This window comes from Tinamus guttatus, unplaced genomic scaffold (genome assembly GCF_059628265.1).
Source record: "Tinamus guttatus ecotype Peru unplaced genomic scaffold, ASM5962826v1 Tinamus_guttatus_pri_ptg000056l, whole genome shotgun sequence".
NCBI lineage: Eukaryota > Metazoa > Chordata > Aves > Tinamiformes > Tinamidae > Tinamus > Tinamus guttatus.
Genome location: NW_028288590.1, coordinates 440420 through 463348, shown reverse-complemented (window position 1 = coordinate 463348; position 22929 = coordinate 440420). Strand labels below are relative to the sequence as shown.

The 22929-nt window shown below is 36.0% G+C and overlaps 1 protein-coding gene across 2 annotated transcripts in view; it reads left to right on the top strand.

Moving 5' to 3' along the window:
- Positions 1-22929, top strand: part of PCMTD1 (protein-L-isoaspartate (D-aspartate) O-methyltransferase domain containing 1) — a 41371-nt gene that overhangs the window by 7908 nt on the left and 10534 nt on the right. The window contains exons 2-3 of one of the 2 annotated variants that reach the window (XM_010216002.2): positions 10250-10670; positions 13620-13722. In XM_010216002.2, the coding sequence (XP_010214304.1) occupies positions 10364-10670; positions 13620-13722 (410 nt within the window). In that variant the 5' untranslated portion in view covers positions 10250-10363. Of the gene's footprint in view, positions 1-10249; positions 10671-13619; positions 13723-17401; positions 17519-22929 lie in introns of those variants that run through there. The other variant, XM_088540155.1, reaches the window with a different exon arrangement.

The window sequence follows — 22929 nt, the reverse complement described above, 5'->3', positions numbered from 1 at the left end:
ACTGGATGCAGGACATTCATCCCCTTAAAGATTAAAGGCCTAAGTAATAAAATAACTTCTCAAAACATACTTCTGTGTTACAGTGGATCATATTAAGAATCTAGTAAATGTAATTTTGAACTTTTTTTTCAAAGCTTTTGCATTACTAGAGATTATGTAGATACAAAAACCTTGCTTGCTGTCATGCTTGGTCTTTGTACCAGGCATCAGATTCCACCTAGCAGAAACCTACTAGGAATCTCACTATTGCTGGATTGATACTTCAGTCTTGTACAGGAGCATTTTTGACTAATATCTTAAAAGACACAAATCTAACCAAAACAGGAGTTCTCAGCTTTAGAAACAATCATTCTGATAATAATATTATGGCATGAACAACTCTTAATCTTACTGCATGCTGCTGTGATGCTTTTGAAAGTTATCTATCCAACGCTCAAAATCCCAGCTTGATAAAGTTGACTTTTTGTTTGAGAGTGTGTGCTGCCTTTTTTTTTTTTTTTTTTTTTTTCCCCCTCCTGTAGAGCTTGCGGTAAATACATAGCTCTAAGATGAGGTTTCAAGTGACAGGAATGTAACCATCTTCTATTTTTACACTTGACCTCATTTCTATTTTCTTTTGCTAAAGGCAACAGGCATATGTTGTTATGTTGCTGCTGGAAGTAAGTTATTTAAATAATTTGAAATGTTTATGTGCAGTAAGCTTTCAAACTCTATCAGGATCTGAACTACTGACTGTACTGTCATTGGCCACATTTAGCCTACTCAAAACTATATGAACTGTGACTTGATCTGTTTTAAGACTATAGCTGCAGAAGCTATGTTTGTAGTAAAAGGTTAGGAGAGTTTCAGTTTCTGCATTAAAGCTGCTTTATATTTCAATCTAAATGTTAAATTTTACGTTATATGTATAAGTTATACGTTGATCTTCTCAAGACCCATGTGATATTAACTACTTGTGGATAACTTTGCTTTATATATATGCTGTTTTTATAATTACATCAAGACATTGCTTAAACTTGTATTTTGAAAATGTTAAGTTTTAATGATGCAGGAATCAAATGGGTTTTCTTGAATCTTTTAGTAGAATCATCATTAAGATAAATTATTTTAGCTATCTTCCCATTACCACAAGCTTAATGGTTAGCTCTTTTCATAAAGAGAAACAAACTTTAAAGAATGTAGAGGATATGGTTTGTCCTTTTTGTCAAGGTGTCTGCTTACTATATGTTCAGTTTAATGTTAAACCTTTGCAGAAATGTTTGCCAATTGTGCTGTATGCATTTTCAAATTAACTAAATATGGTTATATCTTAGTGTGCTTGATTTGTTTTTTTAATAAACACATCTCTACAGTTCTGCTACTTAACTGTTGACTACTATGGTTTATGCAAACCTGTTTGAAATGACTATTCTCTGTTAAATACTCTTGTACAAAGCTTTTTATTGTGGCAGTGAATTTTGCAGCTTCGCTATTCTGTAGCTGAATATTTATACTCAGCTGTGAGTATAAATATGAGCACAGACAGCAGTTTATCTTTTGAAAAACAGGTGCATAATGAGACTGAGTGAATATCACACATCTGCATATATTGAACATCACTGATTCCTATTTGTCTTGGAAAGTCCTGATATTTTAAAATCTTGCCAGTGAACTAGCCAATATTATATATGGCACATCCTGTTTCTGTGAGTCTGTGGGATTCTCCAGAGCAGGTTCGCTTCTTTTCCCTTCCTCCCAGCTGCTCTGTAATAAAGCAGTACTCTGGAGGTCTAATTTATACTTGGTGGACTTAAGTAGCCCTAGCCTGGGAATAGGCAGTGCTGTAAGCACACCTCTCAGGAGCTGACTCCTTTTAAGAGAGTATGCTAGCTACAAAGAGACTGTTGCCAGACTGTTTAAAGGACGCTGCTTGAGGGAGGATAGTGTGTGTTCTTATTGGGTATTTTATTTTGTGTGTGTGTATTGGACATTAGTTTTTCCTTGCTTATGGGATCTCTTAATGTGACTGATGGGCCACTGAGCCATCCTCCTCTTCCTGAAGATAAGCCGCTTGTGTGCAGTATCTTACAAACACTGCATCACTGAACTTCTTTTGCTGCCATGGGGAGAGAATCAATATAATTGATTTGAAATATGCTGTTGAGAGGATACTTCTGAACGCCCATGTTATAAGCACAGAGTTTAGCGTTCGCTCAACCTTGTTAGATGGTATTACTTATTTCTGTATGGCTGCCTACTAATGGTAAGCAACAGGTGACATCTATGGAACCTATTACTGTTTTTGTGACACTTACATCAGTGCTTGTTGGGGGTGGGGGGGCGGCGCGCAGGAAAAGCATCTCATGCTGCTCCGACCCATCACTGGCAGCAAAGTATTACTGACAGCCACGTAGTTCCATCACTGAAGCTGCCTCATACCGTGTACCAACTGGCACTCATCAGTGCCAGTTCCTGTCACTCAGATGTTTTTTATTGTTAGGAGTGAAGACTTTTCTCTGATACTTTAGAAATGGCTGAGAATTATTGTCTTGGACAGTGTCACTGGACTAGCAAAGGCATAGCAAGCTTTAGTTCTTAGATATTCTGTGGTGATGGTACTAGCTCTCAGCATCCTCCTGATTGGAAAATCTTATTTGCTGTGGGCTGAAGAAAGGTTATTTTATCACTGCTTCTGTTCATCACCTGCTTGAAGTAGAAGAGGTGCTGGTTCTGGGGACTAAGCAGCAACTGATTAGTAGTGTTACTGTGTGTGACAGAGTAGTATCTCCTGCACAGGTAGTAATGTCAGGTGCTTAAAAACTCATGAGATCTTTGCAAAGACAGTGGTGAGTGAGGATTCCAAAGCTGCTTATCTAAACAGCCTCTCATCCAGGGAGCTTTCTTCTTTTGTAAAAAGAGCATTTGTTGACGAAATTTTTATGGCCTATACAATAACTGTCAATTGAAACAGTAAAGCTAAGATATGAGCAGATCCTATTAAGAGATTTTTTTTTGAGTTTGCTTGAAAACTTCTAACACAAATGACTAGATTCAAAACATTTTTAGATATGTGAACCCCAAAGATTCCACACACTTGAGCAGGGGCAAGGATGGTCTTATGCAGATGACTGATGGATGATCTTTGCTAGCAATTAGTCGCTTAACTAGGGCAGTGAGGCAGTTTTCCTGTTTCTCAGCTGGGAGTTCTTAGAAGATATAATTAAGAAAGGTCAGTTGGTGGCCCAGAGGGCATTCTAGGATATGAAGAATACTGAAGATGGATCTGAGGTGACCATAGTGACAACAACTGTTTGGTATCCCAAAATAGATACACAGAACGTGTCTGAGAAGTTGCTTTCTGACGGTGTTGAGCTACTTAATCCTTGTTGGATATAGTTCTATGCTATTAAATTCCAAAAGTTGTCTTGTACCCTCTGGTTTTCATCACTATATGACGTGTGATGGTGCTGTTAGGAGTTTGCCATTTTCACGTAAGATAACTATTTCTTTGTTTTTAAGTAGACAACTGAATTCAGATCACACTTACATGGTGTTACAGGTGAAAGACTGTTTAAAGAAGAAACTTTTTCTGAAGCCTGAGAGGTCGAGCTTTGTAAACACGTTTTAGTCATGCAGATTTGATGCAGTAAAGAGTACTGAATCACGATATGGTACTAAGCTGCCTATTAAAAGTTTTATCCAGGAAAACAGGGTGGGTTGTTTGTTTGTTTGTTTTGCTAAATAACATGAGTCTTCATCAGCATACCTGGAAACCGATAGGTGCCTGGCATATAGAAAATGTCCCTTTCAGTATTCAGAATTTGTCAACATGTAAACAAGATGGATAGAATCTCAGATGAGGAAAAACAAATTTGTAGAAGAGAACATGAGAACATACTGAGGGGAAAAAAGTGTCCCAGTACAAGCAAGGAAAAAGTGTGTGTGTTGTGTTGTTGTTGTTTTCTTCTTCTTTTCCTTGAGTTGTTAACAAACAATATTCAACTTAAACTTTGAGTTTTTCAGTTCCTCTAAACTATCTCAGTTAATTCAAAAAAAAAAAAAAAAAAAAAAAAAAGGTCAGGAGTTCTTGTAGTCATTCGGAAAGCTTGGTCTGAAAATTACAGCCCTGTGTAATCATCCCAATTAAGCTGTAGTTAAATTTTTGTAATGAAATCTGCACAGATGTGCTTGTCATTGCTCATTCATTGGTGGAGTGTCACAGACTTTAGTGGATCTTCCAAGACAAGTGCCTTAGCAGTGTAGTATCCTGTTTGTATAGGAGACGCAGTGTTGGGGAAGGAGTGAGAGACAGCACACACCTGGAAACTTGTACAAGCATCTCCTGGAAGTTCTTAAACAAGAGGATCAGGGATTAAAGCTTTTATTAGATGTGACTAACGTTTTCTGCCCAAGAAGGTCAATGCAATTCAGGTAAAATCGGTAGTTGTAGATTTTTTAAATTTATTGGGTTTAACTTTAATCCTGTGGTCTGTTCCTTACTCCATTGCTATATTGCAAGTGGACTCACTATGCTTGCTTTTGTATGATTTGCTTATGTTTAACCTGATAAGCTTATTGAAGTGATGCATGTTGAACAGTGGGTTAGGAGTGAATGTTTTCATTTAGGTGAAGCAGGTCTTTCTTGAATAGACACTTGAAAAGCTAATGGTACTTCTGAAACTGAGTTTTCTTTATTCAATTGGTAGGTTCGTTACTATAGCTAATCTGAAAAAGATTGTTTTCCTTTTAAGTTATTTGACATGAATGGCAAAAATAGTTGCAGAAGAGAAGGCATTCAAGTTGCAGTTACTCTTCTAGAACGTTTAGACTTTTTATTGCCCTAAATTTCAGTTTAGCAACCAGGCTATAAGAGTTCGAAGTACAAGAGTTTTACAAGTGTGTGTGGTTGTTTTGTTTTTTGTTTGTTTGGCTGTTTTTTTTTTAAATCCTACATTCTGGAATACATAGGTCCTAGAGCTTATTCTGGTTCTTGGAGTCAAATCACTGCCAGCACAGACAATTCACACTTTGGTTTCTGCAGCCTTTGCCTGGTGTGAGGACAACGGAATAATTTCTCTTTTCCTCTCATAATAATCTATCATTCTGCTTGTTCAGAAGGTTCTGCTGAAACCTCTGCTCTGCAGTTTGGAGTTCAATTTCCTTACTATTGCACTTTTATCATAACTGGTATGTAAAGGAAAGCAAAACTAAAAATGCAATCCTTGGATTTTTGTTCTAAGGCAGGACAAGAACAGGCAAAATGTGCAGTTGTAATGACCTCAAGATCTATAGGCTTAATGTTGGTAGCCAAGGAAACACTGAATTTCTGCTGATGAAAATTCATGTTGCTGACTTCCGTCAACAACAAAACTGCTGTTGACAGAACTGTCTGCAACTGTACAAATGGACTGAAGTTTTTTAGGTCTTTGTGTGCATGTGTGGGGTTAATGCCCTACTGTACCCAGTCATGGGATACTGCTTATTCTGGAAAGAGTTTCACAGTTTATAGTCACCTATTTAAAACAGGTGTGGTTCCCCACCCTCCCTTAGGCAGGGGAAAGGGCATATCTTACCAAGCAACTTTGTATGCCATAGTGCAAATGATGCATTCGCTTACTGAGTTCAGTATGGTGCTTGGCTTTTCAGAGTTGACATTTAAATGAAACCAGTATATTCTGGTTCTCCAAAAAGCAGGCTTGAAATATGGAGGATCATGTTTGTTTGTTTATCCTTTTAGACAAAATAAAAGTAAAGAAGTAAAGATAGTGAGATCAAGTTGTATGGATGGTCCTAGAAAATGTGTGGTCAGAATGTGGTAGTATTATAAAATACAAATTTTATAATATAATTGTATGCATTTACAAAGGGCAAGGTTTTGTTTGTCAAGTTAAGTTGATACCCTATTAGTACAACATTTAGCATGTGTTGAAGAAAAGCCTGCAGTCCAAGTGGCTTAAGCAGTTTATTTACAAAGTGCAAATGTGTTTTTGTGTGTGTGTGGTTTTTTTATTGTTATATTTTAAATCTGAAATGTGAAAAATGTGTTTCCGTATGATTGGCAGCTGATAAGCAGAACTTGCAAAACTTGCATTAAATTATAGATCAGAGTTTATGTGGCTTATAAAATAATGAAGAATTTAAATGCACTTAATTTTTCAGCTCTTTTGTAGCTTCACAGAGCCCCAAAATACCTATTTAATGTTACAACAGGAGAAAAATCAGAATGTTATCATAAAGAAATCCAGTAAAATTGGTTATGAGTTGTCACGTACAAAAGAGGTGCAATTGTATATGATTTTACAAATCAATAGAAAATTTTACTGATGCTGTATCGTTAGTGGTATCAGAAGAAACTTCTCAAGATAAACTTATCCAACACATAAAAAGAAATTCATGAATAGTGTAGAGTAAGAAATACTTTCTTTTTTACTGTAGTTAACTTAAATTAGTGAACAAAATCCTTTAAAAAACTATATTGAAGCTACAGTTTCTGATGGTTACTGGATTCCAAGGATTGCTAGGGCTAAGGACAATTGTGGCATTTTATGTTAATGCCATGTACCCTACCTATTTTATTCCAAAATTTTCATATTACTTGGTATAACACTTATCAAAATGCTACTCATACTGTTTGTTTCATGCATTTCAGTTTGGACATCAGTAGGATTCACAGGATACTTTCTGTAGGTCTTGTGAGGTGTAGCCATATATAATTTTTTGTCTTAATATATTCTGTTTATCTTCTTCCTGGATCACCTGTTACAAGGAAACTTGGGCTAACTAGCTTCTTTTCCCCAAACTCTTAGCAGAATAGTTTTGGGTAACTTTTTGTATATTTAAAATAGTAGCAGGTGTATCTAACAATTAATTTGCCTCCTAGCATAAATGTGTTGAAGGCAAATGTCCCTCTAAAACTGCTACTACAATAGATCATTTCTCCTGAAAGACTACATTGATTTGTTTAACTTCCTACATATTGTTGTTCATAGAAATAATTTCTCTGTCAAGTGGAGTGTTTGGTAACTGTATCTCTAGATGCTGGGGTAGGACGCCGTAGTTGAATAATTGAATCAAACAAAAAGCAGATTAACTAAAAAGTGAAGAATGTCCCTGTCCTTAACTTGTGCAGAAAAAGGCAATATTAAGTTACTTTTATCTACAATTAGAAGTAATCAACCACACTTTCAACTAGCCGCTCAGTTTTGCTGTATATGCCCCAGCAGATGGTAAGGGTGCAGGCTTTGTTTTTCTCCCTTGATTTATTTAGTGCTGTGGTGTATATCAAATGTGTTTTTGCCTTTGAGATTCTGGGTGATAACCGCTAATGAAGATGAAAGGCTTGCACAGTGCCATCAGTAGTGAATCTCTGAGATATGAGAAAGTCCTGAGAAAATAAAATTACAAAACACTGACTTTAATTTTGTTTATGTGGTGAGTTGTCTTGAAATTGATAAATGCTGTTTTATGGGGAAAACTTCTGTTTTGGTGAACCTAATAAAGACATTGATAAACTATAAAGTCTTTTGTCCAGTTGGAAGAATATCCATTTTCCTTAATGTTTGTGCATTGCCCGCTGACTGGTAGAGCCACAGAGAGTTGGCGGAGTTCTCCATCTGGTGGCTGGATGTAGTGAATATGTTCTGCAGGTGGGACTAAAGGTGAATGATAGTGTGTAGTGTGTGTGTGTGTAGTTTTTTTTGTGTGTGTTTTCTTTTTTTTTTTTTTTTCTTTTTCTTTTTTTTTTTTTGGGTGGGAGGTGAAGGGATGATAACTACTGTTTCTCAGTTTCTATAGCTTTTTCAATTTTTTAGCTATTTGATTCAACAACTTAAAGTCTTCTGTGAAGGTAAATTTAATCTTTCAAGTGTGTTGCACCTGTGGACATATGAGCTGACCTGGGATATTTTTACAAATGAAAATGTCCCTCCTTTCACAGATCAAAAGGAGCATGCCTGGGGATTGTGCATGTCAGGATATACATATGTGCATACTTGCATCCTGGAAAGTGCACTGTGCCAAAAGTTTTTTTCCTGGGTGATCACTGTGCCTGGTGTCTTGTTTGTTTGTTAATGAGAATTGTTTCTGGTTTAGGTGGAAACATATTGCCTGAATGAGAGTCTTCAGTTTCCCTATGATTTTATTACCAGGGCTTAATAGCCTGTTAATAACCATTAACATTTATCTCTCCTAGTTAGTTATTTTTTAGTGACTTGGTGTTTTTATGCAAATTAATGCAGAGGGCAACAAGAAAACATTTCTATCAGCACAGGCTTCAAATACAAATGAAGTTCCTTTTCTTGGAAGACAAGGAAGTCCTGAGGAGAACTGGGACTCAGTACTTCCAGCTCCCTGTTTTGGGGTACTAATACTTGTTCCATGGGAAGCTTAAGTTCTGAACAGCTAAGGTCTTCACCCCTGTTTGGAAAGGAGATAGCCATGCGATGTTCTACCTAACTTCCACTCACTTCCGTCTGTATGTGTCTGTGTGGGGTGGGTGGGTGGGTGTTTTTTTTTTTTTTTTTTGTGTGTGTGTGTGTTTATTTATTTATTTTATTTATTTATTTATTTATTTATTTTAATTCTAGTCCAGCAGGTGGGCACACTTTAGGTAAAAATTCTTGTTCTCAAAGACGTTTTAATAGTCTTTCATAGTCTTTGTTATCACTTTCATGAAGAATTAAACTGCCCGGGACCCCAAAAATCTTTGTTTAGTGTGATACAATGATATGAGGGGGGGGAAAAAAGTTTCTGATTGTTGCTTGTATTTAAATTATTTCACTGTAAAAAATGTTGCAGTTGACCTTGATGATCTACACTTAGGAACCAGCTTCGTACTGATAACTTGAGATGACTTTGGGCATGTGGTTTGTTTGCCAATTCCTGGTTTACTCATTTATACAAGTAGGCATTTATAAAACGGTAATTTTATACAAAAGACGAACAAAAAGCTCAGACAAAAAATAGGTCCCTACTAAAAAAAACAAAAAAGATTTAGTGAAATATGGTGGTTTGAAGAGACATTTTTGAATTATTTGTACTTCGTATAACAAAATAAGTATAAGTGTGCTCATGTTTTTCTGTTGCTCATTAAAAAAAAATAGTAGATACCATGGTGAGCTTATGTGATGTTCTTACTTTCATGTTTTGTCTTGTGTACATACCTCTTGTCAGTGTAATCTTAGAATGTTACCTTTTGGGAAAAAAATACCCTGTTTGGCTCTTTTCTTTTTAGGTTTGTAAGACAGTTGCTTTCTTCTGGTAGAGAAACGTCTATCAAATGTGTTGGGTTTTAAAAACAGTCCATGCTTGTTTGGACTTGAAATGTGTAATGTTGGATGCATGTTAAAGGACTATTTGAGAGAAAAAAAAAAAAAAAAAAAAACCTAAAAAGGGAAGTACGGTTGAGTAGGATGTGGACCAGCAGTCCTGATAGGTGTATATATATAATTTTTTTTCTTCTGTTGGCTAAGCTTAGGGAGGCTGAGTGACCTTTACTATGCAAAACTTTGTAATTAATGCTAATAACATGCCATGAGTACTCTATTCATCCATGAACCGTTGGAGAGAATTCATAAGAGTACATATGGTAGAACTGTGAACAGAACCCTTCTTTTTAAGGAAACCCTGGTAGGCTGCATCTTTGAAAATGAGATTTAAAGTAGTGTTCCTTTATTCCAGTATCTGGTTGCTATTCTAGTGGTAATTCTTGCAGCATTCAAAATGCTAACATGTGGAATAGATGAGTTGAGTGGTTAATAGTGTAGTGACTACGTAATAAGTTCTTTATTCTGAAATACGCTAATAGAATTTGAATCTTCCTCGTCATTTAAGAGCAGAACAGTGTGTGGTTGTGTCTGCGCTAATATTATGGCTTGGCTCAGGAGCGAACGCTTCAACTGAACTGGAACCTACTCCCGACTTCGGACGGACACTTAGTTCTCAGGATGGAATTTGAGCTAGTCCAAAGACTTTCCCTTTCTGCAAACATATATGATGTGTGTTAGGTTCTTAGTACTGGATGTTTTCATCCTGTATAAACTCCTCCTGTGCTGCATCATTTGTTAATGTTGGTGTATTAGAGCTAAGCCAGTGAAGTGGATGAAGTGGATGTGAATCTGGAGGGCAGATTTTCGATGAAATGCTAGCTATCCTGACTCCGATGCTGATTATAAGTGTTTCTCCTATTAGAAGGTGTTTCTGTCACCTTCTAACGCTTGTTATTTTTTTTTTTAATCTTTTGGAACTCAAACTATGTAAATATATCTTTCAGGATTCATTTCTGATGTGCTTTTGAAAGAAGAACAGAATCCATTGCACGCTGCATTTTGGAAAACTCTCCTTCTCATGTATTTTGCAAACTAACAGAATTAAGTAGAAATTCATCATGGGAGGAGCTGTGAGTGCTGGAGAAGACAACGATGACTTAATTGATAACTTGAAAGAAGCTCAGTATATTCGCACTGAGAGTGTGGAACAAGCCTTCAGAGCAATCGATCGTGGTGATTATTATCTGGAAGGATACAGGGACAATGCTTATAAAGACTTGGCCTGGAAGCATGGAAATATACACTTGTCAGCCCCCTGCATTTATTCTGAAGTCATGGAAGCACTGAAGCTTCAGCCTGGATTATCTTTTCTAAATCTGGGTAGTGGAACCGGATATTTGAGTACAATGGTGGGATTAATATTAGGTAACTTGAACATTTTTGTTTTATGCTGTTTCTGCCTATTTTTCAAGCCTTGTAAAACTTTACTACTACTTTACTATCTACTTCTTTAAAAGTAGCAGTGCTATATTTGAAAATGACTCATACTGGTTTTTTACTGTGTTGGATATTATATACAGGTTTGACATATCATGAAGTGTTTTGGAATAGGCAGTTTTTTATGTTTGCATTTTTATTGTCTAAAATTTGCATTTGGAAAAAAAAGTCTTTGCTTAAGTAGAAAAGTCAAAGGAAACTAACATATTCATGCCGTTATTTCCAGATAACTTTTTTTTTTCCTCAGTTGGTAGAAAGGAAAATCTAAAGTTTGAAGGCTAATGGTGCTTGGAAAAACTTACAGAAAAATATAAATCTGCCGTCTTAGCGTGCAGACAGTTCTCTTCAAAGATTAGTGCATGTCCTGTGTGAAGAAAGGATGAAATGAGCTACTGCTGGCCAAACTTAAATTGTAAAATCTACCTCATTTTTTTTTGTTACAGTAGTTTTTTTTGTCTCACTTTTTTTGACCAATTTCATCACCTAAAATAACTTATTTTAGTAAGTAGTTGTCCTAGATACAATTTTATTAACTGTATTATAAAGTTTTCTTTCCTTTTCAGAAAGCTTGCTAACTGGTGATACAGATTTTTGCATATATGTGCACAACTCTGAAGTGTGGAGTGTTGATTTACTAAATTAAAATGATAGGAAGGAAAACAAGTTGTTAAAGAGCATAAGATATACTTAATGGGTACCCAAAACTTCAGTTGTTGCCCCCTTCTCCCTGGTCAGCAGTGTTACTTGTTCCTTTTGTTATAAATAAATCCAACAGCTGATTTCTTAGCTCCCCCTTGTGGAAACAGGAATTAATGTTCATGCACAGGCAGAAGTTAAAGCAAGTGTTCTGATGGTGCTGTTTTGCCTTTTTGAAGATTTTTTTGTTTGAGAGAGTAGGTGTTTTAAGTTCAGAGTTACAGTAGTATTTTTGTATTTTTTTTTTTTAAGCAAATATTTAGCTATATATTTTTATATGCTCGTTTTAGTGAGTTAGACTAGTCATTGATCTTTCTCCATGATGGAAAGCTTTTTTTCATTACCCTGTTCTATGGTGACTTTTCTAAACAAAACTACAGATCATGTATATTGCACTCTTATCTCTATATTTATCTAATCTATTTTGAGTGACTCTTGGAAAGCTGTTGAATTTGACGTCTCCTTGTCAAGCAGAATTCCCGTTCTTTAGGATACTTATATAGCTGAAATAAAATGGAAAGGATTTCATAGAATCATTAAGATTGGAAGAGACCTGTCGAGATCTAGTCCAACCCCCCTGTACATGCAGGGTCGCCTAGAGCATGTGGACAGGACCGCATCCAAGCGGGTTTTGAAGATCTCCAGAGAAGGAGACTCCACAACCTCTCTGGGCAGCCTGTTCCAGTGCTCTGTCACCCTCACTGTTAAGAAACTTTTCCTTAAGTTCCTGTGGAACTTTTGGTGTTTCAGTTTGTGGACATTACCTCTAGATCTGTGGGTGGCCACCACTGAGAAGAGGCTGGCCCCCTTCTCCTCACTCAGGCCCAGCTCCCTCAGCCTCTCCTCATAGAGCAGATGTTCCAGGCCCCTGATCATCCTCGTAGCCCTGCGCTGGACTCTCTCCAGCAGCTCCACATCTGTCTTGTACTGTGGAGCCCAGAACTGGACACAACTCCAGATGTGGCCTCAGCAGGGCTGAGTAGAGGGGCAGGATCACCTCCCTCAACCTGCTGGAGATGCTCCTCTTAATGCACCCCAGGGTCCCGTTGGCCTTCTTGGCCATGAGGGCACACTGCTGTCTCATGGTCAACTTGTCGTCCACCATGATGCCCAGGTCCAGGTCCCTCTCTGCAGAGCTGCTCTCCAGAAGGTCAGTCCCCAGCTAGTACCCCTGTGTCCAGGGTTATTCCCCCTCAGGTGCAGGTTCTTGCACTTGCCCTTGTTGAATCTCATGAGATTTCTTACCGTCCAGTTGTCTAGTAACCTTGGTATTTTCATTAATCAGTGTCTGACTAACGACAAATTCTGTTACGTTGTCTAACATTTTGGGGCTAATATTTAGAATTTCTTGTCATTCGCTTTCTTTTCTTTCCTCTCTCTATCCCAATTCTGTGCTCCAGTGACTAAGGTCTCTGGGCTATGAGTATGTGTTAAATATAGAATCCCCACAGCAGATGTGACTGATTCAGATGCCTTCCTGATGTGCACTTATCTTAGTAATACTGTCTCATGTTTTCCTCCTGTTCCTGAAATAATTTTTACTTCTAGCACAGAAATTAACTTTGAAGGGGGTGGTTTGGATACCAAATATTGATTGTAAGAATGCAACTGCACAGTTGCACTGTAGTGCCGTTACAATGAATTAAACCAGGAAGCGTAGTCAAATTCATTGTGCTGCATGGAGATTGGTTAGTAAATCAGCACTTTTAACTTGCGTTTTGGGGAACTTCATGATAGAAGAACAGATTTTAATTATATCGCTTAACAATGTTCAAATTGCTAAAAGTTGAAAAATGTGCCATAAGAAAGCTCTCCAAACTTTCAATATCAAAATACAAACTAAAGGACTTGAAAATGTTGTCTAACAGATGTTTTGAGACAAAAGGAGCAGCTCATTGGCTGAAATATAGTTAGGTTCATTTTTCTTTATGAAGAAAGTTAATGATATCAAACTATATTTTGCCACAGTGCTATGCTAGTTCTGTCTTTCAGCCTGTGGCCTTGTACCTCATCGTATATTTCCTCTTAATCATCTGTAGTGCAAATAAAGTATCTGCTCAGCTACACTGGGAGACTTAAATCTTTTATGTGATGTTGGTACTTTTACAGATGAAAGATACAGTACTGTTCCATGTGGTTAGGCTTTGTTTAAAGAAAAAAAAATGCTGTTTTTATTTACAGGACCTTTTGGGATAAATCATGGAATAGAGCTTCATTCAGATGTGGTAGAATATGCCAAGGAAAAATTGGAGAGCTTCATAAAGTATAGTGATAGCTTTGATAAGTAAGTATTTTAATTTGTCTAGTTCACTTTGGAGCGCTTTTTTTTTTTTTTTTTTTTTTTTTTTTTTTTTTTTTTAAACTGGCATATGTCATTGTGCATGAGGTTAGGGAGAGGAGGAAACAAATGGCATCAATCATGGTGAATGGTGTTTTGTTACAAAAGCATAACTTCAAGTTTATGACATTTAATCATTGAGGTAAGTTAAGGCTTAAAGAAGTTTTGGAAGATAACTATTGCTGCTGTGTAATGCTTGACATAACTGATTTTCCCCGCCTTTTTGGGGTGTGTGTGTATCTGTGCATGCATATGTATACATACATAAAGAATGATTTGTGATGTGCAGGGGTCTTTATAATATAAAGAAATTTGCATCCATTAAATCAGTTTAGATTACATAATTGGGCATCCTTTTCCTGTAGAGAATCAACTCTTCTAATCTGGTCTGGCTGTGAAAGTCATGAGTAAATTTACCTGACTGAGTGTGTTTAGGTTAGCAGTGTGCATCCAGGCTCATATGCCATTCCTCCTAGCTCACTTCAGAGTTACAAGAATCTTACTTGCTCTACCTACCCAGCAATTTGTTATTTTTAGATACGTCCATGATCTGAATCTTGGTCCTTTTTTCCATGAAAAGGACACCACGATACTTGTTAGGGTTGTTATCTGTAAAGACTTTCTTCCTGTCTGGTAAACATTCTTCAAATATTGTGGCTTATAAATGGGTGTATTATAAAGTGGCTTCTGGAAATGCAGTAAAAATTCTGAATTGAAGGGCAAGCACAAGAGTTGCATCTTCTAGTCATCTTTGGCTGGTGGTGAACAGAACAAATTCTTCTCCTCTCCTTGCATTTGTTGTAATGCGTTTTAAGAAGTGTTTGGCTCTTGGTTTTCTTGGCTGGAGCTCTGATCATTTTCCTGTCTGCCCCAAACTTTTAGAGTTCTTCTCTGACCAGACTAGACCACTTCTAGTGGTCTTGTCTGACTACCTTCCACTCGTGAGGCAAGGAGTATTCTTTGAAATAGTGTGAAGTTGAGTTCCAAATATGCCTCTAATTTTACCTGTGCCTGTTTTCACTTCTGTACTTCTGATGCTGGCAAGATAATTTAAGTACTACTTTGTTCCCCTCACCCTCTATTAGTAGAATAAATAAAATTTCCTTAAAGAAATTGAGTGTTTCATTACTACAGGAACATTTTAATTCAGCCTTGTCCGTTAGCTCAGGATACACACAGAAAGAATAAATAAAATTGATTAAATATAGAATTTTATGGACCACTTATTACGATCCCTGCTTTAAAGTGTGTGAAAGTCGCTTTCTGCTAATACTGTGTTGGTGGCTCTGGTTAGATGCCGCAGTCAGATAATCACTTCCTGCGTGATCATTCAAAATCACAAAAAACTCTTTTGTTTGACTGAAGAGTCTTTTAGGTCTGGTGATATGTTTATGTACAGAAATAAAGAGAAATTGAATGAAAGCTTGGCAGGGAACTGTGATTGTTTAACCAAAGCTAAGCTTATTATCATTTATGTAAGTGTTCTCATCAGAACAGTGCTATTTATAATATGTTAAAATGGAGAAAGCTGCTAAATCTGTCATAACTAAACATTAGTATGTATATATCCTTTGAAAGGAAAAAAGTGGCTATATGTAGTAAATAGATCTAAATATTGATCTAAATATTCGTATGAGTAGAGGTTAATATCCTGTAGTTCAGAGAACACTCAGTGCAGTGGTCTAAATGTTATATGCTATTTGTGATGTTTAAATCTTTATACAGTATTATTCCAAAGGGGAAAAAACAGGCTAATGAATGTCATCGAAACTTTTATCAGTAATTGACACTGCAATCTTGGCATACACTGTTTTAACAATCCACCTTTTCCTCTACAGTAAAATACTAAGCAATGATTATATAAACCTTTTCTCACTCCAACTAACGTAACAAACATTGTACTACTGCTCTGCAAGTGCTTTTGATAATAACTATTTCAGCTGAAATAATGCTCACTGCTTGTTTGGATTTTTTGTTTTGTTGGGGAGAGTTGTAACTTTTTTCACTGATTATTTTTAACTGCTTTCTTTGTAATTCAGTATATTTTAATGTAGATGACGAAAGATTTTCTTCAGCGATTGACTGGGTTCTTCTATGTCTGTAGTACTTTTTGATATAAATTTTATATAGCACTTTTTCAGTTTATAGCCGATTCTCTCAGAATGTGCTGTGAATTGGTAATTCTGGTTTTGAGTATTGTTTCAGTAAGTTTTTGTTGTTTCCTGGTTTTATGAATGAAAAATATTTAGCCCGCAATTGTTTGGACTGTGATTTCTTAACTTTGCTGCTGATCTGGTGGTCTTAGCATTTGGATGCAAGAACACCAGGTGCACAGGGTTTGTCTGCTGTTGATCACTGCTGGATAACTAACAGACATCCTTACCATTTGAAAAAGAGATTTCATCCGAGAGACTGATGTAAATAAAAGCATATTGGATGTTGCATACTATGGAGAAAAAAAAATTTTCTTGTCAGCCTCCAGAGAGGTACAGAGAGGATGGATAGAGCATGGCAGCTGCATTCAATTTGCCTGGATGCAGGCAAAATTCTATATGTGGATGTAGAATTTTACAGAAGTCTACATTGTCACATCCCTGCCATCACTTTGTAGTGGATAAGAAAATTCTTCAGACTGGTCTGAATATTTTACAGTAGTTTCCTTTTGAAATAAATGTAAGAGAAGGTTAACCTTATTTATTTATTTATTTAGCTCCTTGAAGAGCTTCAAGCTGCATCCTTAAGAAACAAATTGTACCATTATTTCTGTTGTTTTGTTACTTGAAATCATAGGCTGTTGTCTTTGCATATGATTCATCATGGAGCCAGATCATGATGATTTAGAATTTAAACTGCTAAAACAAGTTGGATTTTACTTGGAAGCCTTTTTATGGGAGAATGGCGTATTGGATGTCAGATCTTGCGCTTGTGGTATAATGCCACTTTTTCTGAATTCCTGGTAAGAAGTTTGTTGAAATATATTTGGGAGTATTTTTATGTGAATGCAGTAGACGCTCGAACAAAAGATTGGTAGCAATGTGAAAATAACATGTCCTAAAGAATTTAAGGCAATCTTTCTACTTAAGAGAATTATCTCTATCTTGTAGTTGGGGTTCTGTCTGTTGTTGCTGCTTGAACTGTTTTTTGGAGGAAAAGCTTTTCAGGTATCTGTTTCAGGAGGACAAATAATTTTGGTAATAGCTTGTATCTGTATCCATATCCCACCAATCTATAAGAGTAATTTTCCTCTAACTGGAGGTGGAATTGATCATTCTGAGAGGTAAAATGCTGCCTTGGTTTTGTTTGAAAAGCAAAGGAGAAGTGTCTTCTGAAACCTTTTTCTAAAATGGCATTGTGATTGAAATGTGAAAGACTTTAAATATGAACAAAAGGATGCTCTTTGAGTCCAAAATACACATGAGGCTTTCTTTCATTCTTAAAACATTGAGAGAATGCATGCCAGTTAAGGGAAAAGAAATCACTCCTTGAGAAGGCTCTATCTGAAAGCCATGTGCAAGTATCAGGCCCCACTTCACCTGTTTATTGAAGGGGAATGTGTTGTCTTTTCTGCTCCCAGTCAACTTCTAGACCTAGAATATCCAGCTTGGAGAGAGAGCCACAGGGCAAAGCTAGGTTGCCCATCTTCTAGCACCCTATCAAAACCAAACCCGGGTAAGCTGGTGAAGTCCCTGCTGTGAAAGAAAGTCACCAACCCTTCTCAGGATCAAAAGAAACCACTTCAATGGTAAGTGACAAGAACCCTAGTACTACTTCTGGGATAACTGTTACGGGTGGATCTTCTTCCTGAAGTCATAGTAGCTTGCATTGACATTGAACAATAGCAAGTTTCATCTCCCAGCAGAGTATTTGCCTTCATCAAAATTCATGTCTCCTTATAGGACACTGAAGGGGCAAATTTACCTTTGTGAAAGCAGATTTGAAACAAAGTTCCTTGTATGTGCACAAAGAGAATAAAGCAGGTTCCGTCCTGGATGATGGTGGCAGTAAAAATCTAGGCAGGAAAAGCAAACTGTCTCCCAAACTCTTTGGCTGCTTTCTCAGTTTAAATCTTACTGCTGGCTTATAGTGGATTCAAACAGTGAAAATGCTTACTTATTAAGTAATGAATAGACTCTCCGAAGTTTAGTCTAATCAGAAGAATTTCTGGCATCAAAGAACGCTACTAAGAGTTGCATAATTAGAAAAAGGCTTTTGAAAAGAGTGTTTTTTTCATTTAAAGATATTGAAGAGAAGTAGTATTTCTATCCAAAAACCTTATACAATCCCAAAATTAGGAAGAGTTTGATTTTTACCCTTACTTAAGCAGAAACTTACTGTTTTTAAGTTAAAGTTTTTAAAGTACTTGATAATTGAAGATATCCCTATTCTTGTTCTCCCAAACCACAGGTAAAATATTTTATAAAAATAAATCCTATGGTGAAATCTTTTCTTAGTGCACTCTAGTTGCTGCACTTTTTGATAGTATTGGAATGTTTGTTACGTTAAAACTTTTGATGCAGATGTTCATCTCATTCTTTTCATCAAATCTGTTGCTTCACAAAAAAATGCACTATAAAACACAATTTAAAGATTTTTGACCTATAGAACTAATTTTTATCTGATAGTTTTTTTAAAAAAGGGGGAGGTGGGGTGGGGTAGCAGATAGTCTTTTATAGGATAATCTGTTTTTCCAAACTTTTATGTATGGATCTTTTAGGCCCTTGATTGTCACTCAGGTGACAGATAATTCTTTTCACTTTGGTATTGCTATCCACCTTTCTTTAGAATTCACTGGAGAATTGATATAAATATGCATTTAGTGCAATTTTTTTTTTGTCATCAAAACTTACCTAAGGAGTGAAGTTTAAGCTTTGAAACCTCTTTTGGAGAGAGAGGGAGAGAGAGAGGGAGAGTTAGTCGTAAGAATTTTAAGAACCAGTGTTCAGATTTTGCCAGGAACTAGTTTTGGTCCATCAGTGAAAATGAGATGATGTGTAAACAAGAGCACTGAGGTCATTTGATAGAAGGACCAGGACAAATTAGTTTATTCCAACTGAGAACATAAAGCTAAAATATATATTTCTTATTTACTGTCCTAATGTGCTATCTGGAAGTGGAAAAAATATTCCAGACAGAACTTCTGAATAGAAATTGCAACTGTATCATATGAGTAGCTGTTATTTCTCATGCTGATAAAATTTCTATTGTAGTTGGATTGTAAGTGGCTTAAAAGTTGTTATTGTAGACCAACATCCATGTTTTCAAAGACTTTAATTTTTGTTTCTGCTTGTTCTGGTGCTCATAGTGTATGTGCAAAAGGTCTCACAAATAGCAATAATTAAAATGTTTGTTTCAGTGAAAGCTGCAAGTATTCCATGAAAGTGGATTTAATTCTGTGTGAACAAACACCCTCTTAATGAATTTGAATAAAGAGTTTAAACAAAATAGAAAATGGACAATGCAGAAAAAATACAAAAAGCATTGAAATGACTTATCATTTTGTCCCTGTATTTTTCAAATTAATCTTGTACAATCTTTCAAATTTTCACAGCTAGTTATTTAATTTTAAGTGGCCCTCTCTTATCCTGTAACAAAGCAGACATTTACTAAGAAACAAATGAGAAAACAATTTCCCACATTATGCAATATGTGAAAAAGCACCTTTAAATTTGGTTGATAATCATGCAGAACAGACTACTTTTGCATTTGTGTAAAATGTTGAAGGCTTATGAGGCATGCAAGATAGAGAATGTTCCTTTAGCCTGTTTCATACTTTTTGTCATCTCAGAAAAATCCCTATCAGTATTGGCATTCATTGATGGTTTTGATAGACAAGGGCTTTTTTTTTTTTTTGTCAGCTTAAACTGAAATAAATCAGAATATTTGGAATATTCTTAATTCTTTCAGTAAACTCTATTTTCAAAACCTCTGTTTAAATACTTGGAGTAAGCTTATTGATTTATGAAATTATTTTTTGAAGTTCAGTATTTATTTCTTATCTTAGAGTCAAAATTTCCTAGATTATTGTTATATTTGTAGCTTTGCAGTCTGGATATGAAAAAAAACACAGTAAGGACAGTAAATCTTGTTTTTATTGCATTATTTTTAGCTCCTATAGCTATGCTTTTGGTGGGTTACTTATGTTAGTTAGTTTTTTTTTTTGGTGGGTTAGTTATGATAAGAGTAAAAATCTTCTAAACCAATCTGCCAAAAATGGTTTGTATACATTCCTTCCACTGTTCGGAGGGATTCTCTTGGCAAAAATAGAGTAGTATATTAGGATAGGACAAAAGTAGTATTTTTGTGTTACAGCAAGTGGCAAAAATGGATAAAGTTTTAGCATGTATTTAAAGTGTAAGTCTGCACATTCTGCAGATTCATATCCATATTTAAGGGGGAGTTTGATTAGAAAGCAAAAAGCTTTGCTGTTCTATTTTGAAAACCTGTATTTTCTACCTGCGCCTGCTCCATGACCTAGACTATCCAAAATACTTCCTGGGATGCTTTAGAACTTTGAAATTTGGCCGCAGCATAGTTCAAATGGCAGATGTTAACAACTTGGAAACCTTTATCTTGCACTTCGAAGTTCTATAATAGTCTTCTGTGACTTAAACAAAAATTCTTTCTTTTGTCCTTTTTCCACCCCTCCTCCCAACCATCTAAGAATGTGTTATCATTTATTTCAGTTTTGCCTTCCTAGAGTTGCTGATAGATAGCGTATGCTTTATTTCTTGTGTTTGTTCCATCTTGAGGAATGTTAAGGGAAATTACTTGGGAGCAGATTGCCAGCACTGACTGAGATCCTGCCCTTTGGGAAGGGCTGTGACTGAAGGGAATGGATGTGGATTGTGGAAGGGAAGCCAGTATACTGAATTCATACTGAAAGGCTTTTCTCTAAGGGGTGTGAAAAAGCAAGATCAGGTATGAGTGTAGTTTGTAGGTACAATTATATGCAGTAATGTAGTATTAATGGTGTGTTAGAATGAATAAAGTGGTCAGGTATAAAATGTACCTGTGATGTTCTGAAAACTATATTTTTTTTCTGTTAGCGGAGGACAGATGTAAGTAACTTAGGCAGTTCCTACTCAGGATTGCTTTTTAAGCATCTTGGAACATGTTTTACTCATTCCGTTAAGCAAACCTGTGAATACCGAGAGCCTTTTTCCCTCCAGAATTATTTGATTTATCACTCCTCATCTCTCTTTTTCCCCTACCGTCTTGCTCTTTTTATTATTATTTTTTTATTTTATTTTTTAGAATTAAATACACTTATTACCACTGATCGGGTAAGGAAAGTGGAGGAAAAAGGATTGGCAATTCATGGCTTCATTTGTTCTCATCTTCAAGAGGCATCAGGATTAATCATGTCCTGCACTGAACAAAGGGTGTACAGATAGAAAAGTTTAGCCTAAAGGGCATACTGTGGACCTTCAGCGCTGGAAGTAATAGTTAGGTTGAGCAGGAATTCTGTTTTTTTTTTTTTTTTTTTTTTTAATAAAATAAAGAGGTGCTATTATGGAAGGTTATTGTACTATATAGTTTTGTTTTTAGTAATATCATGTTATCACATGAATAGATTGGTGGATATGGATACAAGAGCAACAAAGTTTAACCTGTTAATTCTTTGGACTAAATTACTATATATTTTGCTCGAAAAGATGTTTTATTGCAATAGTAACGTTTCACTTATTGATACGTATCGAGAATCTTGCTGACAAGAATGTGGACAGTAGCAATCCACTCTGCTAATTTTTAAGTTGCTGCACTAAATAGAAAAACAGACTAAGTTCTGCAGATGCTTTTTAATGCTTATCCTGAAGAAAAACATTGTGACTATGCTGATGAACCCCATAGTGCTGAGAGGATTAATAAATGCACCCATGAGAGAGTTCACTGAAATGCAGAAGATAGAAGGACAGGATAATATTAAACACATTTTATATACACCTGAAGCTTCTTTAGCTTTTTTGTACACTAAATGTTCTATGTGTGCTTCACCTATGGCAGATGTTCATTTAAACACAACCCTTTTTGTTGCTATGTTATTTATAATGGGAACTCTTAATTTCGATTCTGTTGGCTGCTGTATTGCTCTTGTAATCAACGTACTAGATTCAACTGAAGAACCTAAAGTGATTGCAATTTTTCCATATTAATCCAGCACTTTTTTTACTTAAACAAAATATCACAAGGAACTTTCTCATTTACTTAAACTGTCTCTAAAGCCACCTTGGCAATGTCATAAAGTCAATAAAAGGTAAAGAACACTTGATGTTTATTAAATCAGATCTTTGTTCCATTGCAAATCAGTAACTGAGCAAAATCTGCTTAATTGCAATAGGTAGCTTATCTGTCTAAGCTACAGAATTGCAGGTACTATATATTGCACATTCCGACGATAAACTGATCTTTTTCAGTAGAGTCATTAGATAATTATTTAGTCTAATTAGAGAGCTTAGTGTGACAGAAGGAAATCAAACCTTCAGTCCACCTTCAGTTGTTGATCCTACTTTGATAATGTAAGAATAAATCTTGTAACGTTTTCTAAGGTATTTAAATGACTTAATCCTTTATTTGTAGAACGTTTGCTTTTAAAAGCTTTTTCAAATGTTAGAGACTCTCCTTTTCCAAGTTATGTTTTAGTAAGGTAGAGCTTAATGTAGCTTGCTTTGAAAACTGTATTGACAAGTTAGTGAAAAATTCTCTAAATTCCCTTTTAGTCCCTGGGAGGTTGCCATAAAATACTTGATTGCATGGTAACATGCTACATGCATTTGTCAATTGTTTTTATTTTTCAAGGGTGCATATTTTTCTGGGAAAACAGAATCAGCTGAAAATTCACTAGGTGAGAAAATAGTTCCGTTGCTGCAGTGGCTAAGTTTACAGTATTACATGAGAGTCTATGGGTGGTAGTGAACTGTACTTAAAACTAGGTTTGACAAGTTCATAATATTCTGTTAAGTCCTCTGTATGGCGTTATTTCTAGTGTGTTGTCTTTGTTCATGCCAAAACACACAAAACAGTTGATTTTGCCTCAAGTGAAGAGGTTTGGCTTTTGCCCCAGTGTATTGATGTGACTAGACAGAATGAAAAATTTTCTTCCTGTTTCTTCTACGTCTTTTACTTTGGCTTCCTGGGTGTATACCTCAGAAAACA